Genomic DNA, 22,214 nt, shown 5'->3' on the forward strand with positions numbered 1-22,214 from the left:
TTAAAAATAAATAAACCTTGTCTCCGCCGCGGATCGAACCTCCACCCCTTGGATCCCCAGCCGAGCGCTTTACCAACTGCGCCACGCCCCGGATTTTTTTTTTCATGAAACGTTCATCATAATTCCCCTTGTCTACAGTGAGGATAGCGGGATGTGTGTGTGTGTGTGTGTGTGTGTGTGTGTGTGTGTGTGTGTGTGTGTGTGTGTGTGTGTGTGTGTGTGTGTGTGTGTGTGTGTGTGTGTGTGTGTGTGTGTGTGTGTGTGTGTGTGTGTGTGTGTGTGTGTGTGTGTGTGTGTGTGCAATCACTAGGTGGGCTCCTCATTACAGGAGCCCATTGGCGACCGCCGCGGCTCGGGCTCGGTGGACCAGGGCCTTCTGGCTTGCCAGGTCGGAGCAGCCGAGCAGGGCTGCCTCCCAGTCCTCGCGGGTGGGGTTGGGTTTGGGGGCGAGGTTCGGGGTTGACTGGCATGCCCACACCACGTGGAAGATGTCCGAAGACTTCTCCGCAAAGTGCGGGCATTTTTCTGTACAGGCAGAATCAAAGTGTTTCAAAACTGCCGGGCACAGCAGCGTTTTGGTGTAAAGGTGGAGGAGTGTGCGTTCCTCCACCTTTGTTGTTGTTGTGGAAGAAGGAAAAGAGACTTCACGGGCCTGCTACTGGCTCTGTAGCTGAGCCACCTCCGCTGCATCGTGTAGACGGAAGAGAAAACAGAGAAGAAAGAAAAGGAAGAGGGAGAGAAAGATGCGCGCCGCAACAACAGCCGTCGTCCACCACCAAAGCGGTGGCGGGTGCAATAACGGCCAGCAACAGATAAAAATTCGGTGGCAGGCAAGCCCCCGCTGCAATCGGCGGTGATCTACCTGTCCCAGCCGCTTGGGATAAATTGCATGGCCGAATTGAAATAATTCAGTAATTTCTCGAAAAGTGAGGGCCGGATTGGGTTCAGGATCCGTATCAAAAGGGTTGCCCGGAGAGTAAGCGCGCTGGCGGCGGCGTCTGCCGTTTCATTGCCTTCGAGGCCCATGTGAGCTGGAGCCCATACAATCGTTCGAGACGCGGGGGCCCCGAGGTAGTCACTGTTTGAAGGCATTGACGAAGCTACTGAATGTTTGCTTTCCGAACCTTTCTGATCCGTAATTTTGCTTCGCTGTACTTTTAATTTAATGACTTTTATTAAATTTTCGGCTGTTGGGGATCTCGGGGGTGTGTTGCACTATAAGATATTGGGACTGCTTAGCGACGCAAAGGCGTGTTCAGGATCCACTACGCACGAAATGAAGTTGACGAAGCTAACGTCATGCACTGCAAAGCACGAAAAAGTGGCATTTAACCACACACGATGCCACAAAGGGCGTTTTGCTGTGTGAATAGCGTAGTGCTCTCGTGCAGCGGTTAGTGCAGTTGTGTTCACACTGGGCCCCGGATTCGAAACCCAGGCTCGGCGGGGTCTTTTTTCTTTTTTTTTTTTCTGCTGGTCTGTCTTCAGACAAAAACAAAAACCAACGGCATATCGTCATGCTGAGAGCCCTAGTGCAAACGCAGCAAAGGAATACGTTTCATAACAAATCAGACCGGCGGGTGAAGTTGTCGTGCCGAATCGAATCGCGGACAGAGGTTGTAGGAAGTTCCTATAGCTGTAGCAGTCCGGAACGACAAATCGTGAAGAGCACGGAATGACCAAGCGGAGCCGAATCGACTTTCTCTGTCGCAGTTACTGTGTTAGTGAGTCGCCGTATTAGTGGGCAGGCAGTATGGAACCATGGAGCCCTTTATTGAGTCGAAGTGCTGTGGTCACTGTATAGGCAACCTGCAGTGGCCAGGCGGCGCTAGTGGAGCGCAGCGTTCAGCGCCGCCAACGGCGGCGCCGAGTAATCTGAGTAGGCCGGCGCGGTCGGGTTGCGTTCGCGTTGTACGGCTGGAAGCATCTCGGCTCTCATTTTCTGCGGTTTTAAGGCAATCGAATGTCTTCAGAGCTACTTCCGAAAACCAATACTGACGAAAGGACACCGCCTGTTCGAGAATGCTCTTAAATAAAGTGTTTTTCTCTCTCTCTCTGCTCATGTTGAAAACGTGAACGGTGTCGACATCATCGCGAAGTGCGTGCCGCTCGCGACAGAACACCCGCGCGCACAGCTTTGAATTTCGCGTGAGCAGACGGAGATTTTTTTTAAACGAAGTTTATTCTCTTGGGGCATCAGTCGGATATGTGATGATGAATTAAGAAATAATTAAATGAATGAAAAATGTTGTAAACGTAGCTTTTCATTTACCTATTGCGTTCACACCTCATACCCAAACATTGAAAGTGCAGAGAGAACCTGAGAAGAGATTGATCGCCATTTCTTCTTTTTTTGTTCTTGCTGTTTGATTACAGCATCATAATAATTTCCTCGCGGTTTTGCTTTACAGTTTAATACCGTGACGAACACTTTTGTTTCGACAGTGCCGCGGAAGTTACAGGAGGCATGGCGCGGTACCCGCTACGGATGTGGCGATTGCAAGCGCTGTGCGGTTGTAGCGTGCGTCATCAACGAAAACTGTGCATGCCGGGGGCGAGGAGTGGGGGCCTCCCACACCGTTGGAAAAATAAAGCTCTTAACAACAACAACTGGCATGCATTTTGTACCTCGTACCTCAATCTCGGGGAAAGCCGCGCTCAATGGCAAAGCTTTCGTAAAGGGGGTCGTTAAGAGTTAGAATTTTTACTGTTGCTACTAATGATGAAATAGTCTATCGTCTGTCTGGGACAAGATAATCTTGAGTAGCTTGAGCAATCGGTGAAAGAAATATTTGGCGCGGAACGATAGAACGAAGTTCCATTCTCAGCGTAGACAGTATCATGATCCTCTACACTCCGCCACTTCGACTTTTTCAGCATCTTAAGAACTAATTTACAGATAAATATGCTTATTGAAATCTGTAATTGGAAGTGTTGAAGATATTTTGGCTTTGTGGTTCCGAATAGACACCGCATTAGAAATCTGGTTCCCAGATCCACGAACATTTTTTTTTTTTATTTCGCCTCCGTTGAAATGCGGCTGGAATACGATGCTGCGGCTGCACGGCTTTGTTGCTTTTCTGGGCGTATGCCACTCGATCTTCCACAGCATATACCAGTACACGTCAAATTTTACAGCGCGGAGCGCGTACTGAGTAGTGTGCCCCAACCAGCGTGCGACTCCCTGAGTCAGAAGTTTATACCGTTTCTTCCGCTCACGGGCAATCGTCTTATTTTAGTTTCTTGGCGTCTGTACGCCAATGGCCCCATAAAAAAAATTAATTTCAGTTACATTACTCTGTCGCAGCCACTATCTCCTTCTTTCATCATTCTCCCCAGGTTCTCCCAGCAAGCGGTACGCTTAGGTTTCATTCGTGTTTGTGGCAGTCTTTCTCGCCGCCCTTGCGCTTATTTTTATTCTTGTTCACATCCGTAGTAGTCGAAGCATCGCACGAGACCACTGAAGTCACTAAATGAGTAAATCACACTCACTGGGATAACAAAACGCGAACGCAGAAGGAACACAGCGGCCGCAACATATACGGCGTCAGCTTCTGCGCCGCCTCAGTATTAGCTCCCGTTGGCCGCCAGGTGGCGCCACATGTCTCGGCAAACTCCATTGCAGGTTAAAAGCAAAAAAAAAAAAAAAAAAAAAAAAAAAACGTCCTTTTTCGAGCAGGGTGCAGTTCAAACCGTCAAGCTCGAACTGCGCATCTCTCGAAACATTTTCCTTTACGTTGTGATTTATTATGTGTTACTGAAGCTCTGTAAAATATCAAGGCATGTTTGTGTACGTCAGGCAAAGAGAAAGCGAGCTGCGCAGATTTCCGCGCCGGCTGGTCCACATGTAACAGCATATCCCCCCCCCCCCCCCCCCCCCCCCCTCTGTACAGCTTTTTCAAAGGCATATTTATAGCACTTCACTTGCAGCAAGAGTATGGTACAGGCTGCAATAACATGTTTGCTTGATTTTCTTCGTCTACCTGTAGTAGAGTTGGAGTTCCTGGATGCGTTTCCACCGGAGCTATCGGTGCTCTTCCTGGGCAGTTCACGCAGGACGTGGAATTTGTTTATTCTGTTTATTTCTGAAATCGCAAAATGCCCTGTAGAAGAGGGTATAGTGTTTATTTATTTGTTTGTTTTTATACCGCGCACCCGCAACGGCCTCGGTTTGAGGGTGTTACATATTAAGGGTAAAACACAAACAAATAATATGACTGAAGGGTCCGTGAAACACGTGAAACGACAGGTACATTCATAGAAGGAAACAAAATGGTAATATTCTGAAACGGTGTGACTTCTAAGCAGTTACATACGACAGTATTGCAGTTCACATTAAGAGAAAAGTCCACGTGTAGTCAAATTTTCCTGATTGGTTGAAACAGGCCATGTGGCTTGTGACGTCACACATATCCCGCCGACCAATCAGTGCTATTTCAGGTCACGTGACTTCGCGACGTCGTCAAGCTCTCAACCAGTCGAGGAATTTTGTGACCGAGTTGACAGGCTGTCTTGCGTGGTGACATGTACTGTACTACGTCAGGGTTCTGAAGGATTGTGACAGCATCCACTAGGTCGGAGACCTCAAACAGCGTTTCAAGCGCTTTCGATGGCAGAAATGCACGTTCTCTGAAAGGCAAATTGGAGTCGAGCGGAATGAAACAGCTACTGTGGTTTGCAAGCCGGCGGACTACATCTGCTGCACCGCTTGGGAGCGTTCATTCAGTGTGATAGGACGCCTTACGAGAACGCCTCGTACTGTAGAGCAGCCACACATTACATGACAGCAAAGTTAAAATTAGGACCACCAATGAACACTGCTAACCAACTACACCATTAGCAATCCTAAGCAGTACGGAGAATTAGCAGTTAGTACTACGAATTATCACTAAGGAGTACTAGTTTGCAGCTGATTCAGACTATTACTTATTAGCAGCCATAATACCCATACGGCAATTCTACCGCATCAAATCTTCAAGATACTTAATATCACTAAAATTATTTTTGAAAAGGTTTTCACCCTTTCTCAATGGTTTGAATGCCCTTTTCGCAACAGTCGGAGGATTATTTTTGAGAAGGTTGTCTTCACCCTTTCGCAATGGTTGGAGTGCCCTTTTCGCAACAGTCGGAGGATTATTTTTGAAAAGGTTGTCTTCACCCTTTCGCAATGGTTGGAGTGCCCTTTTCGCAACAGTATACGAGGACCCGTTACAGTTTTTTCACGGCGGGACATTCTTCTGTATATGAATACTAATATTTTTACATGCTAATACATATAACATGTTTGCAGGCCCCAGTATGCCCGCTTTTATTTTTTTTTCTTTCTTTTTTTTTTTTTTTTTCACGAGCGCGACTTCTTAGGTTTCCGACGAATCCACACGGCGAGTTCCTGCGACGTGCCCAGTGTGCGAGTGTTTACAGGGCGGGAAAAGGCCTGCTGAGTCGTGCGGAGCATATGCTGCGTCGGCTCCCGCAGCTAGCCCCTTTATCTCCTTGGTCACGCGATCGGACCAGCCTGCCTTACGGAACAGAAGATCAAGAAAGATAACGGCCTTACAGCGCTAACTGTCGGAAGTCGTGTCTATTGGTGAACACGCCTGTGTATAAAGAGTACCTGTATTTTGACGGATCTTAGATGATTCAAAGCAGGATCGGCTCGTAATCGTAAGATTCCTTAGATAACGCTGCCTCTAGGCTGCTTGCCTGATAAGGCTCGGGAGTAATAACAGGTTTGATTGTCACCGAATTCGCTGCAAAAAAGGCCCTGTTGTATTCGTTGCGTTCCGACCGTAAGCAGTTCGAGTCAACCAAAGCGCACTTTTAAGTGAAAGCCTTGAGCAGCTCATGAGAGTTGCGTCTGCAGTAATTGTGCGCGAGATGTATCCGCCAGATTGCACGGGATGTCGGTGGGAGGTATTGATGAAAGAGAGAGAAACTCTCTCCATCTCCCCTTCTATCCTTTTCCTTCCTCTCTTACCCACTAACCATCCCTTCCTTCCTCCCAGATACTCAGGCGCAGTATAATCCCGGCAGCTGGCGGCCGCGTTTCGATGGAGGCGAAACGAAGTGGCGTCCGTGTGCTGTGCGATGTCAGTGCACGTTAAAGATCCCCAGATGATCTTCCCACTCTTTCTTCAATACAGTATACTGAAGGCAGATAAGGTTTACTACTGTAAGCTGTTGCACTGGATATATAAGAATCGTTTACACAACACTCCTACAGACAGAGTAAGCTTGTACGCAATCAGGGATCCTAAAATAAAGATGCCTATAACCAGAACAAATTATGGGCGCCAAACACTGTCCTTCCAGGTAAAAAAAAAAAGCTCAGTGGAAGAAATATCCCCATAAATTACTATCAACCCTTTTCTGCATTTAAGAAAGATTGTAAGAGATTTCTTTTGTGTAGTGATGTTGCATACTCTCAGTAATATTACTCCGCCCGCATACGCTTTTGATGATTTGTTGGTCAATGTTTCTTTGTTTTCTTACCAGTGAGTTATTGTTTTTCCGGTGTAATCTGTAATTGATTGTGTATTTATTTACATGACTTATGGTTTAAAATGTAAAGAAAACAAAAACTCACCTGTCTGATATAGGGTTTTGTACTGTGTATATTTCTTATACTTTCATTATTTTTGTATGCCTGCGATACTCACCGTAAAGTTGTGCCTATTAAGTGTCTTCATTATATTCATATTGTACCTATATATATTTATTTTGCACACACTGCGCACAAATGTCAGTATTGTTTTGTTTCTTTCCTTTTTTGTCCTCATCAAGGCTACTGTTGTGTGCCAGCCTGCCGCAATATTGTATTTTCGATGCTTACACTGATCATGTAGCAGGCACGTATGATCATGTATGAGGCTAAAGGCATGTCAGGCGACCGTGCCTTTAGCCTCAGCCTCCTTTTAGGCAAATGTCTAAGAAACAAATAAAGAAAAGAAAGAAAGAAAGAAATTACTCCTTCGACATAGCCCGATTTGCTTTGGGACGTCAAACCACCCAAACCAAACCAACCACATCCTTCTCTTCCTCTGTCCACTTATCTCCCTCTCATTCTCCTCTCTCTGTCTTGTGCGTGTGTCTAGATATGGGAGAGACAGAAGAGAGGGAGTCTCTCTCTCCCTCTCTCTCAATCTCGAAGAGTCAGGGGTGTTTCATACTGTAATAGAAGAGACATCTGGGCGAGTTGGTACGGTGACATGATTGAAAAAAACCGCTACAGACGTGAACAGAGGTCAAGAACAAGCAGGACGGGCGTGTTTCATACATCGCAGCAGAGCGGCCAAAATGCTTTCGCCTTTCTGCACGTAAGGTGACTTGAAAACTTTTTTTGATAGGTTCGGATGCTCCCACGAAATGTGCTATCCGTCGGTTAAGCAGTCACTTTTTTTTTTATTTATCTCCATTTTAAAGCGATAGCTCGAAGGCTCCCTTTCAGCGAAAGTCCGGCGTTGTCCCGTCGGCATCCGTGTGTTCAGTTGCGACAGTCCTGATTGGTCGACTGGGTCATAACGTCAGACACTTCGAGCGATAATTCCAAACACCCCTCAACGGTCGCGCGACATCACGCGGGCAACGAAAGCGATTAGAACATGACATGTAATGCAATTAAATGTTGCCGCGTATGTCTCGAATGAATTGACTCTGCATGGAATTTTTTTAGCTTCAAGAAAAGTATCCAATTTTAAATTTGAGATGGCATCGAACCAAAAACTCTCTGGCTTCGAGCCAGACAACGCTTAAGGGGGTATTCAAGTGACGTCACTGGCGCCATTTTGTGGTGCAGAGTGTAGCTTCAGCAGTGCAAGCCGGAGCACGCGGCGACAAAGCGATTATGTGCGCCTGCCTTTGGCCGTGCTGCATGCACCACAAAATGACCGACACTGTGACGTAGGTGCATCCCCTAATGCCGCCTATAATAGGCCTTTCAAGGCCCACTTGTATGTCTTGGGAACATGTAAAGTGGGTGTGTTTCACGGAAACTACGGCGACTCAGACGGCACTGTCGCTTTCTACTGCGTGCCTGACTGGATCACGGTTCAGATAATGTGGTAGGACATCGTGTACAATAAATTTGACGTCTATTTAGCCTTCGTGTTTTCGACGTGGCTGTGCCCCCTTTTCTGCCCCAGTTTTTGAATATCTTACTGAACACGTGTAAGCATTCAGCAATGTTCAGTCGCGTCGTATTAGTATGGTTGGGGTGTATTTTTTATTTTTTGTTTTAACGGTAGCTAGGATCTGATGGTGAAGCACAGTAAATACGTTGGATATGGCGGGAAGGCAGTTGGCGCATAGCTTGTATTGGCCAGCGTGTAACTTTAGTGTGGGTACCGCATATTGCCGAAACATATCGCTCATGGTGTCGTCCTAGTGTCCGTCACGTTTGACCTTGTGATGACGCAATATCCGGAAAACTACGGGCTATTTTATTGGCTGGCGATAGCAACTGGAAAACGCGCGTGTAAGAAGCGCGCCCACTTTAATGATGATCTAACGACGGAAGCTGCCTATAGTTACCCAGCTTGTAGTAGGTGCAAAATACATGATTTCTGAGTTCTGTATGTCGTGGCATATATATATATATATATATTGTGGGCTGTGTGTAGTGCGCTCTACTCTCGTCTTTCTGCTATCACTGCAGAATGTTCATCGGACGCCCCGTCATAACGTCATTGCTGCTTTTTTGTCGGTTTGTTATGGTGGGGATTATTCCAGGGCCATGTGCACCATCCTCTGACCTTGTGTCGTGCGCTGCAACTACGCTGTATTGGTCTTTTGATCTTACCACTCAGTCATGATAGTATCGATGAAAGTCCGTGGTTCGTCTATTTTACTACTTGCATTTGCGGGTTCCTGGTCTGTTTCCCCGTCGCTCTCGGATTCAAGATGGCGGCCAAGTCACGTGATTATAGCTACAGCATAACAAATAATTTATCAGCTACTACATGATCATCTATGCAGTCCACCAATGATTCCCCAAAGCCACGTGACCGAGTCCTTCCCACCACCGCTGCCTTACCTACTATATCATCGACCGGCCTTATAGATAACCTCCTTGGACTGCACCTGAGAATGTGTGTGTGTGTGTGTGTGTGTGTGTGTGTGTGTGTGTGTGTGTGTGTGTGTGTGTGTGTGTGTGTGTGTGTGTGTGTGTGTGTGTGTGTGTGTGTGTGTGTGTGTGTGTGTGTGTGTGTGTGTGTGTGTGTGTGTGTGTGTGTGTGTGTCGACATTTACAATCACCATTGATGGTTAAATTGTGGTCCGCCCACTTGAGACACAGCGTTCTGAGTCGCGTCAAACCAATCGATATCGTATGGCTCACAGAATTGTTTTTCGAGCTCAATCCTAACATGTGCGAGGGATTTGCACAGACGACCTTGGGAAGGGCCACGACGAGTGAACCAGTGGACTTTGATGTGCTAGTAGTACCAACCGAATCGTTGTTTTCTGACGTACACGTTGGTTGCGGAATTGAGGATGTAGGATTAAATTCTGTAAAACTCGATCTAAGGCTCTTAATCGTATGCCTGCGGCGGTCGAGCTCCTTTTTTTTTTTACCCATGCGTGCTGCGTTTGGCGGACAAGCGGCGTTTCCTACCTGACTGCATTGTTTGGCTGTGGACATGTGTGCAGGCATCCTGGTGACGGCCACCAAGAACTCCCAGGATCGGTACGACTACAGCGTCACCACGGTGGTGATGCTCACCGAGCTGTGCAAGCTGTTCGCCGCCACGCTGCTCTACCTCAGGGAGTGAGTGCCGTATTCTTCTAAAGGGCTGGCTGCCCTACAGAGTTTCTCAAACTGACTGTAGCGGGAACAGCGGCGCCATTAGAGTTTTAGCTTACCATGTGATCCGCGATCCGCTACCGTGATTCGCCGCCGCGCGTTCCACTGTGCATGCCAAGACCCCCCTTGACGCCAATAGATGGCGCCACATACTGGATGTCGGCACACAGACCTGCCGCGCCGGGACCAATCAGCCCACGCGCGGTAGAAAGTCACGGTGGCGGATCGCGGATCACGATAAGCTAAATCTTTTTATTATCTGTGCAAGTTTCTACCGCGGGGGAAAGCCGACTTTAAGGGAACGACGAGAGATGGTTCCCTACGGTTCCATTAATATTATAGCACCAGCTTAAACACACACAAAAACAAAAATGATTTGTCTGGAGGGCAGTTCGAAGTATTTTGAAGCAATTCGAGTCTTGGCAAACCATTAGAGTCTTGGTCTGTGTAGTACTGCAAGAACAAATGGCCGCGCAAACTAACGAGCAATAGAAGAGCGTCAGGACACGTCAACCTGGCCACCATGAAACGCACTGATCTGCATCTCTCTTTCCGTGTTTTCTATGCCCCTATGTCGGTATATTGCAGTAATTCTGCTGGCATTGGATCGTGAGTCTATAGTAGAAAATTCGTGGAAATCGCTTCTCCATCCAAACTCGCTAGGCTGGCTGCACGTCTTACACATCGGCGCGAAACGTATATGTATACAACCCGCAGAGCGCGGCCGTATCGTCGTCGGTATAAAGTCACGCTTCCTTTGCGAAATCGCCGAGGCCTTCGTTAGTGAGCGCAGCTTTAACCGCGTGCCTCCAAGGGAGAGGAAAATAAATGGCGAATAAACGAGCGTTTGTGTCAGTCGTTTGCCGTCAATTCCTGCATATACGCGCTAGCCATATTCGCGTTTAATGTACAAAATTAGTCTTTGCGTTCCGCTATAGTTTAAGAACAAGACGGATAGTTGGTACCGCGCAACTACACAGTAATGATCTCGAACTTCGACAAACATGAAACTGAAGCTCACAGGAGACTGAGCAAACAGGAGAGGACCGCTCCGTATTCCATCGTCCCGTTCGTATAGTCTTGCAGTCTGGTATTCGGGGGTATTTTACATAGGTGGATTAATATGGATTATACCGGGAAAATAGCGGCAAGAAGTTTCCCACAGTCACGGACAAGTATGTACAGGCAAATTAAAATGCTAGTTTGTATACTGTAATCTGCGTCGGTACAGTGAGCGCGCTGTCTCTGCGCGTTTTCGCGACACTTTTTTTTTTCTTTTTCATCGCACACGTATAGAAGGTGTGACTTACTTCTCCGAATAGCGATATTTAGAATAGGGTGACCCTATCGGTTAGGGGGATTGGGCCACCCTGTTTTAAGACTCGCAAATATACCCGTTTTTTTTTGTTGTTGTTTTTTTTTTGTCCGCGAAAATATCGCTGCGTGCTCTGGTTCGGTTTGTGGTGTTTGAGCTGCATTCTTCGCCACACGTTCTTGAAACGAACTGCACGGATGTGTTTAATTTATTGAGTAATGAATAGAGCACGCAAGAGATGTGTGAGAACATCGTATTTGTATGTGTGAGAACATCGTCTTTCGTATTGGGCGTGCGGTTTTATTTCGAAAAGTTATATGCGCCCTGCAGTTATGTGACGGAAAATTGTCCATCCATGTCAGCTAAGCTGCATCTTGTATAATTTCGCATGCAGCTTAATTCCAAACGTCGACGTATACATACGCCCTCCTTAGCGCGCGGATGCTGTCAGTTCACAGTTGTTTACTTTACGTCACTACAAAACATGCATCTGTGTGGGTGCGCGCACGTTTGCAAATAATTCACGAGCAGGTACCGCAGACGACCGTTATATTCGCCACACCGCGTATGCTTAGTTCGCTGGCACGTTTCTATTACAACGAGGAAAGAAAACGCGCAACCCCTGCGTGCTGCGGAGAAGCTGACTCCTCACGACTCCCTGTGCCGCTTAGCATTCCAGCCACCTAGCAAAACCACCGTAAGAGAAAGAATGACAGGAAACAATAAAAAATAAATAAAAAAATGTGGACGCACAGATTTGGCGCTCACTCTGTATTCTCGCGCACCGAGCCTTTCAAAGCATCAGCGCTCTTGGTTGGAACGAAGAAACAAACAAAAAACAAACAAGCAAACAAACTGAGGTCTGTTACTACCGATGAGAACAGTCGCATTGCCATCCTTTTTATTCCAAGATGTAAAAGTACACAAACTGAAGAAAATCAAAATGCCGGTAAAAAGTGTGAAAAGGTATCACCAGCTTGAAAATCTCCAAGTTTTCTGTAAAACAAGGGACATTTGTGGTTCCTACCTTGAGATGTGGGTGAGAGGTAGCGTAATATTAGTGAACACCACCATGTAACGCAAACTATCGTGCGGGAAATAGCAGCTGCGAGATGGATTCGTTCCGAAGCGGGCGACATAGCGCGCCGCCATGTTGTCAGCACATCCCCCAACGTGTGCAGCAACGGACGTAGCGCAGGGATTTGTAGCGAGCGATCTACCGCAGGACGGGCCTAGATCTGTGTACGGATCTGCACATGCGCATTCGTTACCCGCGTCGTCGCGTCGTACTTAACGTCACTGGGAACTCCCAATTAAAGGTGTCTACTGTCGTGATCCGCTAAAACGCTTGCGCCGGTTCCCTGTGCAGTATGCGTGCACGCTGCTATCCAGCATGTGGCGCCATCCGGTGTCCTCAAGGCAATCTGCGCATGCGCTGTTGCACATGCGGAAGTGGATCCTGCTAATTGATCGCGCAATGCTACGAGTATGAACGTATACCGCATCGACGCACCTTACGACAGGCAGCTTGCGACAGGCAGCAGTGGCATCATGCGTTTATGTTTTTGGATGCTTTCTAGCTTGTAAAGGGTGTCGCAGAAAAATAAAAGTATCAAGATTAGATAAAAACCAGCGAACGTTGTTAAAGTTACGTCAAATAATGGCTAATATCTTTTCGGTCTTCCTCCTACAAATTTTAACTTTAAGTAATCGACTTAAATATGGCTGCAAACGCTCGAGCTTTGATGAGAGAGCTGTAGAGCGTCACGAGAGAGCGATTTTGACGTAATAGCTTTAGCTTAACGCTTTTTATTCAGCAAAAGTGAAAGCCCGCGAAATTTAAGATCAGAATACCACTTCACTGTCCTCTGTGCGCCGCGCCGTCGTCTGCAACTTGGTCATGGTGGTTACTGTAACTTAGTCATGGTGGCTACTGTAACTTGGTAAAGCGCTGCCAGCTTACAGCGATAACTCTTTGCAGTGCTGTGAGTGATGCTTCGGTGAATATTATGCACCCGTGAGACAAATGCGCGGCTGATATCGGCGGCGAAGCAGTGGAGCGATTGTCGCGTTCAGCTCATGGCAAAGCTTCTCTGTTCTGTTGGTTTCGAGATAAAACGCCAGGAGCTGCCATCTCTTTTTTTTTTTTTTTTTTTTTTTAACTAGGGAGCGCTTGTATGACAATTCTTACACTGGTTCGGAGACGTGCCCAGACATTTTACAATGCTCTTTTTACTTGGTTTCCGATTATGCATAATCGCGTAATTTCGCGCCGGCATTTTGAATAAACCCGCCTTACTTCTGCTGCTTGTTAGTTGATTGCCGCGTAACGCAGAAAACAAAGCCTTAGCTCGTAAGAGCACCGTGTGTCGCGTTGCTTTTATTTTACTTAAAACCGATTATGCAATAGCGCTTGTCGGCAAGGCGTCAGAAGGGAACGTCTCCGCCCTGCTGAGGTGACGCGCGTTGCCGTAATCATTGCATGCAGAAACAAGGGCGAAGGGGGCAGGATGGGGAAAGGTCTGAGATGAGCTTCGACCTCCGCTTACATCCGTGTACCAGTGTGCTGCAGACCCGCATAATGTTTGACGGCCAACGACGACGCCGTGTTTGACATTGGGCTGATAGAAGAAGGCAGGTGTCGTTGCCACGCTGTGCCGCTTTCTCGCAAGAGTCGTGACACGGGGTATAAGTAAGTACGTACAGGTACAAGCAAGCGGCCTTTGTGGCCGGGGAAAGGGAGGACGACAAGAAACGATGACTCGCAGTCGGGGCCGCTGCGACGGATGGAAAAAACTGACGCAGCAGTCATCGCGGGACGCGGACGCAGCTGTAGACCTCAAGCGTAGAGGAGACCGCCGCCATCGCGTCTCTCTCTTCCGCTCGCTACGAACGTGAAAAACCGACGCAGCAGTCATCGCGGGACGCGGACGCAGCTGCAGAACTCAAGTGTAGAGGAGACCGCCGCCATCGCGTCTCTCTCTTCCGCTCGCTACGAACGTGCTCCCCCCCCCCCCCCCCCCCCTTTCCTTTGCGGCATTACGGAAATACGGAACCCCGTTGTCCTCCCTGTCCGCCGAGGTGATGGACGTTGCATACGCTCGTGCACGCGCGCCATTGGAAAAGCGCGTGTATGCGCGTGCCAGAGGGGCTTTTTTTCCCATTTGACGGACATGATGTCATACACCGCTTGCGCGCGCGTTTTTGTCCGAGAAAAAGTGGGGAAGGAGCTTATAGAGGTGGCTCTGAGCTCTATAGGAGGTGCCCCGGGCGGAGAATGGGAGAGCCCTGCACCCTTCTGGGGCCCCCGGAGTCTGTCTGCTTAAATTTCCATTTCATGGTACCCGTGGTAACTGTTGGAATCCTGTTATTTAAACGATCGTTGTTACCAGGTTATAATGTTCTGCGCTTGGTTCGCCGTGTAACGATCGGCTATAAGGAGGCGATGCCGTAATGAGCTGGGGTATGCAAGGGGGTTCGGGCGCCGCTAGTGTGCGGAGTCGCCCCGAGTTATATATATTTGTGTGGGCTTCAGTGGCGCATGGGCGGCAGCGACAACTATTGCGAATTTCGACTTAATGCGAATACGGACCACCTCCCGCTCCACGTCATGCATCCACGCCCATTTCTTCGCTGGCCTTTTGCGGTTGATGCAACAGCGGCAGATGACAGGATGGAGAAATAATACGGCATTGTGAGTTGGGAGAGGGGAAGGGTGATTACTTCGGCCTGTTTCGGGTTAGGAGTATCGTATATAGCATATGCCGCGGGTGGGACGGCTCGAATCGCGCGCACGTGGATATAATACACGCGGACGATAAGTCCGTGTATGGATGGAGTTTTTTTTTTTTTTTTTTTCCTCTCTCTTTCTGCGGAAAATTCGCGATGTCGTATTGCCTTGACCGCAGCAGCAGGTACTATATAATGTCTGTGGCGTTTTCATACCGTGAGGAAGGAACCATGTAGCTATTGCCGTCCACTGTTATAAAGAAAAGCACTGCGTTCCGCGCTAACGGTACCCTAGCTGCCGCATCCCCGGGGGCGGCTCTTCCGGGTTGCTTCTTCATTTGTGTGCTGTTCCTCTCTCTCTCTTTCTCGCCGGCGGATGTAGAGGTCAGCGGAATTGTTGCTTCGTTCGTCACGGGGCAGCTCCCCCATCGCTGAATGAATATTCACGCTGATGTACGCGTGTGCGCACGGATGAGCTGTACGTGCAGAAAAGCTAGAGAGAGACAGAGACGGTCACGTAATGGCGTGCGCCCGGTCATATTACGCGCAGCAAGTGTATTCATCGCAAGTGATGTGCAGTGCCTGTATGGCTCGCGATGTGGACGGACGTGTCATATAGTCGCCTTCGACGAGAAACTGGCCTGCATCGTTGGAGAACTCGACGCTGATTATGCGCGTGTCTTCCGAGAAATGGCGCCGGCGTTTGCGGTAAACGCACAAAACTGATTTCCGCCGAGTCTAGTTAGTTCTTCAGCTGCCTTTGATATTCGGCTTGACCGCAGCAGTTGGTAATGTACTACCCGGCGCGGGACGTTAAGAGGACATTCAGGGGACGTTCGGCTCCTGCGCGGGCATGTTTCGGTTCACATGATTCGTCGAGGGCGCGAAAAATAACTTTGCGCAGTGGATCTTTACTTATTGCGTAAATGAGCGTGCATGTACTTGGTGCAGTAATGTGTCACAGGAACGTCTATATTGAATATTGGTTACACTCGCTATTAATACGAGTAGATTGGGAAAAGGAGCGATAGGAGCTCCTCCGCAGCGGATGCCCCTGTTTTTGTATATCCCGATTAGCGAGGGCAATAACGTTGCTCACCGTAAAAAGTGCATTAGTGGCAACAGTTAATGATAAAGCATGACACACGTGCTTGTACGTTTTCGACAGTGGCTTTTGTTTTTAGGTTCGGAATCTTTGGGCTTTATGCGCGAGCATGCACCGCGAGCCTAAAGGTGACATGATGTGAACTCCTCCTGCTCTTATATCATTTTTATTTTAATTTCGTTTATTATTGCGTAAGCATTACTTCGCTATGTTCACAGATTTCTGTCCGCAGACCGCGTCAGCAAAATCGTGTCCGCCGCAGTTGTAATTGAGAAGTGGTAGAGGTTAATGAGCGGTGTCAATCGATAGAGGGTGGCGTAATGTTGTGTCCGAAAAATAATTAGGTCAATAAGTTAATTAGACAATTAATTACAGGCAAAAATGTAAATGTTGTCCACAGCAGTTGTGAGTAATTGAGAAGTGATAGAGCTTAATGAGTTGTGTCAATAGATAGAGGGTGACGTAATGTTATGTCCGAAATAATAATTAGGCCAATAAGTTAATTGGGTAATTAGAGGCAAAAAAAATGTTAAAAAAGGCGAAAATGACCTCATTAGCCATTGGCTTGGCGCCACATTTGAATGTATCAAATACTAAAATAGTTAATTAAGTCAATTAATTAGGGTGATGTCAAGACGTATCAAATACTAATAGTTAATGAAATCAGACAATTACGGTGACGTCAAAAATGTGACTTCACGCAACCTGAAGTCGAGCCAAAAAGGTCATAGGAAGGGATTGGCGCGCAATTTGAAAGTACGAAAGACTAAAATAGTTAAGTCAGTCAATTAAGGTGATGTCAAGGTTGTGACGTCATGCAACCGGAAGCAGAGCCGAAAAAGGGCATAGGGAGGGATTGGCGCGCAATTTCAAAGTACCAAAGACTAAAATGGGTAAACAAGAAGTGAATTAAGCAACCAACAGCAACATCCATGCTTTGGCATTACTCCAATGCAGATTCTGCAGTGCTCTTTTCTTTTCTCTTTAAGGCCCGCGTGGGCATTAGATAAAGAGCATTGGACGAGACAAAAAGTATAGTCGCAAATTTGAACTTTTGTACGAAAGATGACATATGTCACTGGAGTGTACATGCACATGTTTCAGGGGAGGCGGATACTCATTACCTTTAAAAACAAAGCCTTTTGAGATATGAAGACGCGGCTTGTGCGGCACAGGAGCAACATAAGTATACCATTGTGCATCAGAGAACAGGGCGGCAGTGGTTGGTTTTAAAGTATTACCTAGCCGTAGGGCAAAATACAATGGGCTGCACGTTTGAAAATAGTTGTGAGGTAGCTGCGGAATATTGTAAGATACTTTTATGACCATTGATAGATGTATGGTTTATAAGGTTCCTATGCGCGGCGCAATTCCGCCTCTGAACTTTGTCCTGGGCTCGATCTTCAATTCTGCCGTGATGCCTCTATCAGTGTTCATCGTGCTGCTCTATTAAGTCATGCTATATAAGCCGGCTTCCATTTTTTTTTCCTTTGTGTACAGCGTACCATCCAAACGCACAAATGTCGGAGAGTGTGTCAGATACTGCGCCTTTTCTCCAGAAATCTCTTCTCTAGCGTTCTTGCCATATCTGCAATCCCACATTTGAACGCGCGCCAAGGAACATCACGCGACAGGCACCCTAAAATTCGGTGACAGGCTAGCCCCCGCCGCAAGCGGCGTACAGCCCCGGATGGCCAGGAGCAGCTTCACAGAGCGCGCGTTCAAGTGTGGCATTGTAGATGGCAGGGACACATCCCGCCTCGGCCAATCAGAACGCGTCAAAAGCGGGACACATTTTGTCCACGACAGCATTAGCCATTAAATGCTTTCTCCTTAATAGAGGGTCTCAGATGTCATGGCGAAAGCCTATATTCTTCCTCTCCTATTATTTGCATCTCATCGTTTGCTTCTTATCGGCGTTTGTTGCATGTTACATATAATAGAATGATTTACAGGAAAGGAAAGACGCAGTATCTGTCACTATCTCCGGCAAGTGTGAGTAAATTTGGACGGTACACCATCGCTCCTGTCGCGTGGCGTTCCTTGGCGCGCGTTCAAGTGTGGGATTCTACATAGATGGCAGGAACGCTATACGCAAGAACACATCTCGCGGAATATGGCAGATCTCGCGCACGGGATTTTGTTCCACATGAGTCTAGAAATTGGTGGTGGTGGTGAACTCTTTTATTGCGCCCAAAAACAGGGGACCAGTCAAAGCACCGGTTGCGCTGGCTTAGAGGAGGTCGGCGGGGATCCCTTGGGATGCCGCGGCCTCCACCGCGCGCTAACTTCGCCTTAAAAGCGCCTCAACAAACGCGTCGTTGTTGGCACCTTTTCCAAGCGGGCGCGGAGCCACTCGGTCTTTTTGTCCGTCGTACGCAGCTGTTCTCGCGAAGCTCTGATGGACCCAGGTGCATAAACAGAGTCGCAATTCATTTGTTTCGATCAGCAGCCGGCGCTGAAGCTGCGCCGCGTAGCCGCGAAACACAGATTGAATACGGCGCATCGCGTTGTCGATGCGGTTTTGTACGAATGATTCCCCTCGCAATCACGCGCGCTGCGCTGCCTTTTCGTTTCAGTCTTCTTTCCTCTGCCGCCGCGAGCTGTTTTCTTTTCGTCCATACGAGAAGTAAATTGACTATTGTGATTTTAAGACGTCCTATCGTTGGTACAAAAAGAATTAGTCATTGATTAGTAATTGACCATTGATTGACATATGGCCATAATATATGGCACGCATTCGCGCATACTGTGGTGGTGCTCTGTGATTGGACGAGACTTCTATGAAGTCATCCCGCCTCGGCCAATCAGAACCGCCGTAAAAACACATTTTGTCCACGATAGAATGAGCCATTAAAGGCTTTCGCCTTAATAAGCTCCAACTATAAGCAGCGAAGACCTGGTCATGATAAACTGAGGGGTTTCGATTGTAAAGACTTTATGGACAATACTATAAGTTACCCAACGGGGACCAGTTGTGCTACTGGTTTTCTGCTGGAAACAGTACGACCAGCAGAAAACCATTAGGCTGTCTGCTGGGACCAGTGCCCTAGTTATTGGTCCCAGGACAAAACCATTAGGCACCCTGCTGGAACCAGTAAGGCCAGCAGAAAACCATTAAGAATTCTTTATGGTTTCAGTAGAAGACCAGTAGGCTTCCTAATGGTTCCAGTAGAAACCAGTAAAAACCAGTATGGTTCTGGTACAAACCAGTAGATTCGCAGCAACAAATTTTCATCTGGGTTAGCTCTGCTATGCCTGGATATACTTAGCGAAACGGAGTGACTACCTCGGGATCAGACGTTTTCTCCAGTCTTCTGCCACGGCCGCTCGATGGAAGCGCACCCAGTGCGCTTCCATTGAGCGGCCGTGCTTCTGCGCCGTTCGCCAGCAGCTAAACTCTCCTTGGCTTTCATGTCGAGTGCGTCTAAGTCCACCGGCGTTCTATAATTCGCTTACAGGAAAGGAAAGGCGCAGCATCTGTCACTCGCAGAAGGTAAGAAGCGCCGCCCGGCGGCGTTGGAGCCCACTCGTTCCCACTTGGTCCTCATAGCTGACGGCAGATGGGTGACGTCACGTCACCCTAATTGAGTGAAAACTATTTTAGTCCTTGGTCCTTTCAAATTGCGCGCCAATTGCAGTATCTGTCACTCGCTGAATCCCGCTATCATCGTCACGATAGACAAGCGGAATTATTTATTTATTCAAATACGCTAAAGGCCCGCCGGGGAAAGGCGCAATATCTGTCAATTCTCCACGGACACCTTAACCTAGCCGGAAGGGAAAGGAGGAAGGTGCGAGTGAAAAAGAGAGAAAGAGGTGCCGTAGTGGAAGGCTTACCACTGCGCAACAGATGCTTTCGCCTCATCGCACTTTAGTGGTCAGAAGTGCCTTATAGAATTTTTCAACTCTAAATGTTACTCACCTGCACAATTGATGCATTTTTCCGCTTTTCTTATTCCATTTGCAGCCACTCCTTCCAGTCCTTGTTATCAGAAATCAACAAAAACCAGAAAGGTGAGTTAGTGGCCTGATACCATAGGTACAGCTACACACGTTTTCTGTAAATGGGTGTATAAGAGGGAAATAGTCTGGCATAACTTAGTGAAGTTTTTACCGTGCTTGCTGGCTGACCGGTTGAGTTTTCAGTGTGGTTGTGACATTGTGGGTGCATCGGAAAACTCTGAATGTACTTCTATGCCTGTACTTCTGAATGTACTTCTCTGAATGTACTTCTATGCCTGTATATAGAAGTTGTGTAAAATGAACTGAGTTGGAGGCATAACTTTAGAGTCCTGCCTCACTCCTCTTTTGAGTGTGATTTTCCTTAAAACACTCAGTTTGCATGCAGCGTACAAGTGTAGCATAAAAAATAAGCTACCTTTCTCAGGAATATTGACCCTGCCATGGTGGTGCAGTGGTTAGGTCGTTCGATTACTAGCTGTATCCAAGGATGCGGGATCGCATCCCGGATGTGGCGGCCGCTTTTCAGTGGAGGCAAAAATCGAGGTGTCCATGTGCTGTGCGATATCAGTGCATGTTAAAGAACTCCACATGGTCGAAATCTCCGGAGCCCTCCACTACAGCGTCTCATAGCCTCAGTCGCTTTAGGACGTTAAACCCCATAAACCAACAAATGAGCCGATCAGCAAACTGTCATAAACCCCAAATCTTCCCTTCATTTTTATCAATCCCTGAAAGAGCTCGTGGCTAGTCTAGTACTGCGACTAGATGCAAATGCATTGGCTTGAGTTGTGCGTTTTGAATTCTCCCATTCTGGGTTCATTGCAGTTTGGTGTTCAATCACACTGTGCCAACCTTCTTGCTGTTCCAGTGCTGTTCCTGTACTTCGTGCCTGCGCTCCTCTACTGCTTCTACAACAACCTGGCGTTTGTGAACTTGGCTGCTTTCGACCCCACTACGTATAACTTGCTCCTCCAGTTCAGGGTCGTCATCACCGGTCTCTCCTTTCAGGTAACTAAGATGCACCGGAAATTTGCTGAAAGGTGGAGTAAACCTCTAATAGAGCTCAAGACAGTAGCAAAGTTGTTTTCCTGAACTGTGGAAAGCATTTGGCTCTCTGCAGTGTGGAGATCTGTTCATTAAACTATAAGTTCCAGCCAGTATGTAATATAAATTAATTTTGTAGGGCTGCTGATTATGTCATCAATCACAGTCACATTTGCAAAGATGCTCGCATCTAAAGTGGCTGTTGGACTACCAAGATATGTGCTGTGCCCTATTTGATTATTCTGAGTTTCTGTGGGGACAATCACTGACAATTATAAGCAGGCTGAGTTTACACCAAGCCTGCAGGAGAGAGGTTTTCCAGGTATAGTCCTTTGAACAGTGTAGTGCTGTGGTTTGTTCATGCAGGTTCATTTGTGAACTGGTAGTGCTGTTTTCGTTCCTGTTGAGCACTCTTTGGTCTTATTTCGCACTTGTTTGCTATAACCATCGCCTTCAAAGGCACGCATCAGAACCATTGAGCGCTGTTGTGTGCACCAAAGTTTCATGGCTAACCAGGTTTCTGAACAGACGCTCTGATGCACAGCGCACAGTTTATTAGCAGCATAGCACCCGCACAATGAGCAATGTCTCTGCCTTGGACACAGGTGCTATTCAAGAAACAGTTGACAAGAAAGCAGTGGCTCTCGCTGCTGCTGCTAACTGCGGGGTGCATCGTGAAGCACCTTGGCCTGCCGTCAAAGTCTGCATCCTCTGCTGATGGGAAAGTGGCGGGCCTCTTCAGCAGCCTGTTCAGCGGTCATATGCTGCTGCTGCTGTTGCAAGTGAGTGGTGGCGACCTCCTTCAGTATGTTTCGACCATTACTTGGTTGCACACTGGGATATGCTGCTTCTTAACGTAGAACACAACCCAAATGCCCTCCGTGCTTCGATAAACGAGGCTGCCAAAAGACCTTTGCACTTATGATGTGGAAGAATCTGCATTCCAAAATGTGCCATTCTTTTCTCCCGAGGTTGGCATGGTGTACTTGCCCCTTTGGCGCTGAGACAGAAACAGGAAAGGCTTGTTGTTGATAGAAGGCTCCTCAAACAAGTTGACAAGAATCAGTCCACGTCTCGTCTGCAAAAAAATCGGGCATGCCAGAAGGAGCTGTGTCAACGATGCTTGGAAGTCGGAGAACTTGTCCCACTTAATATGCTTATGCACAGCACGTTGCTTCACAGGAAAATATGACTTACTTTTAATCACTTACTTTGTGCACAGTATTGGTCTGTGGACAGTTCATTTGTTATGAAAA

The 22,214-nt window shown here is 47.6% G+C and overlaps 1 protein-coding gene across 1 annotated transcript in view; it reads left to right on the forward strand.

The window, feature by feature from the left end:
• The window catches only part of senju (UDP-galactose transporter senju), a 34,048-nt gene that overhangs the window by 8,507 nt on the left and 3,327 nt on the right, over positions 1-22,214 (forward strand). The window contains exons 2-5 of the mRNA XM_084585575.1: positions 9,646-9,763; positions 19,919-19,965; positions 20,783-20,922; positions 21,564-21,740. Coding sequence (XP_084441701.1) covers positions 9,646-9,763; positions 19,919-19,965; positions 20,783-20,922; positions 21,564-21,740 — 482 coding nt within the window. The remainder of the gene's footprint in view (positions 1-9,645; positions 9,764-19,918; positions 19,966-20,782; positions 20,923-21,563; positions 21,741-22,214) is intronic.

The sequence above is a fragment of the Amblyomma maculatum genome, chromosome 11, assembly GCF_055883805.1.
Source record: "Amblyomma maculatum isolate TAMU_Amacu chromosome 11, ASM5588380v1, whole genome shotgun sequence".
In the NCBI taxonomy this organism is placed as follows: domain Eukaryota; kingdom Metazoa; phylum Arthropoda; class Arachnida; order Ixodida; family Ixodidae; genus Amblyomma; species Amblyomma maculatum.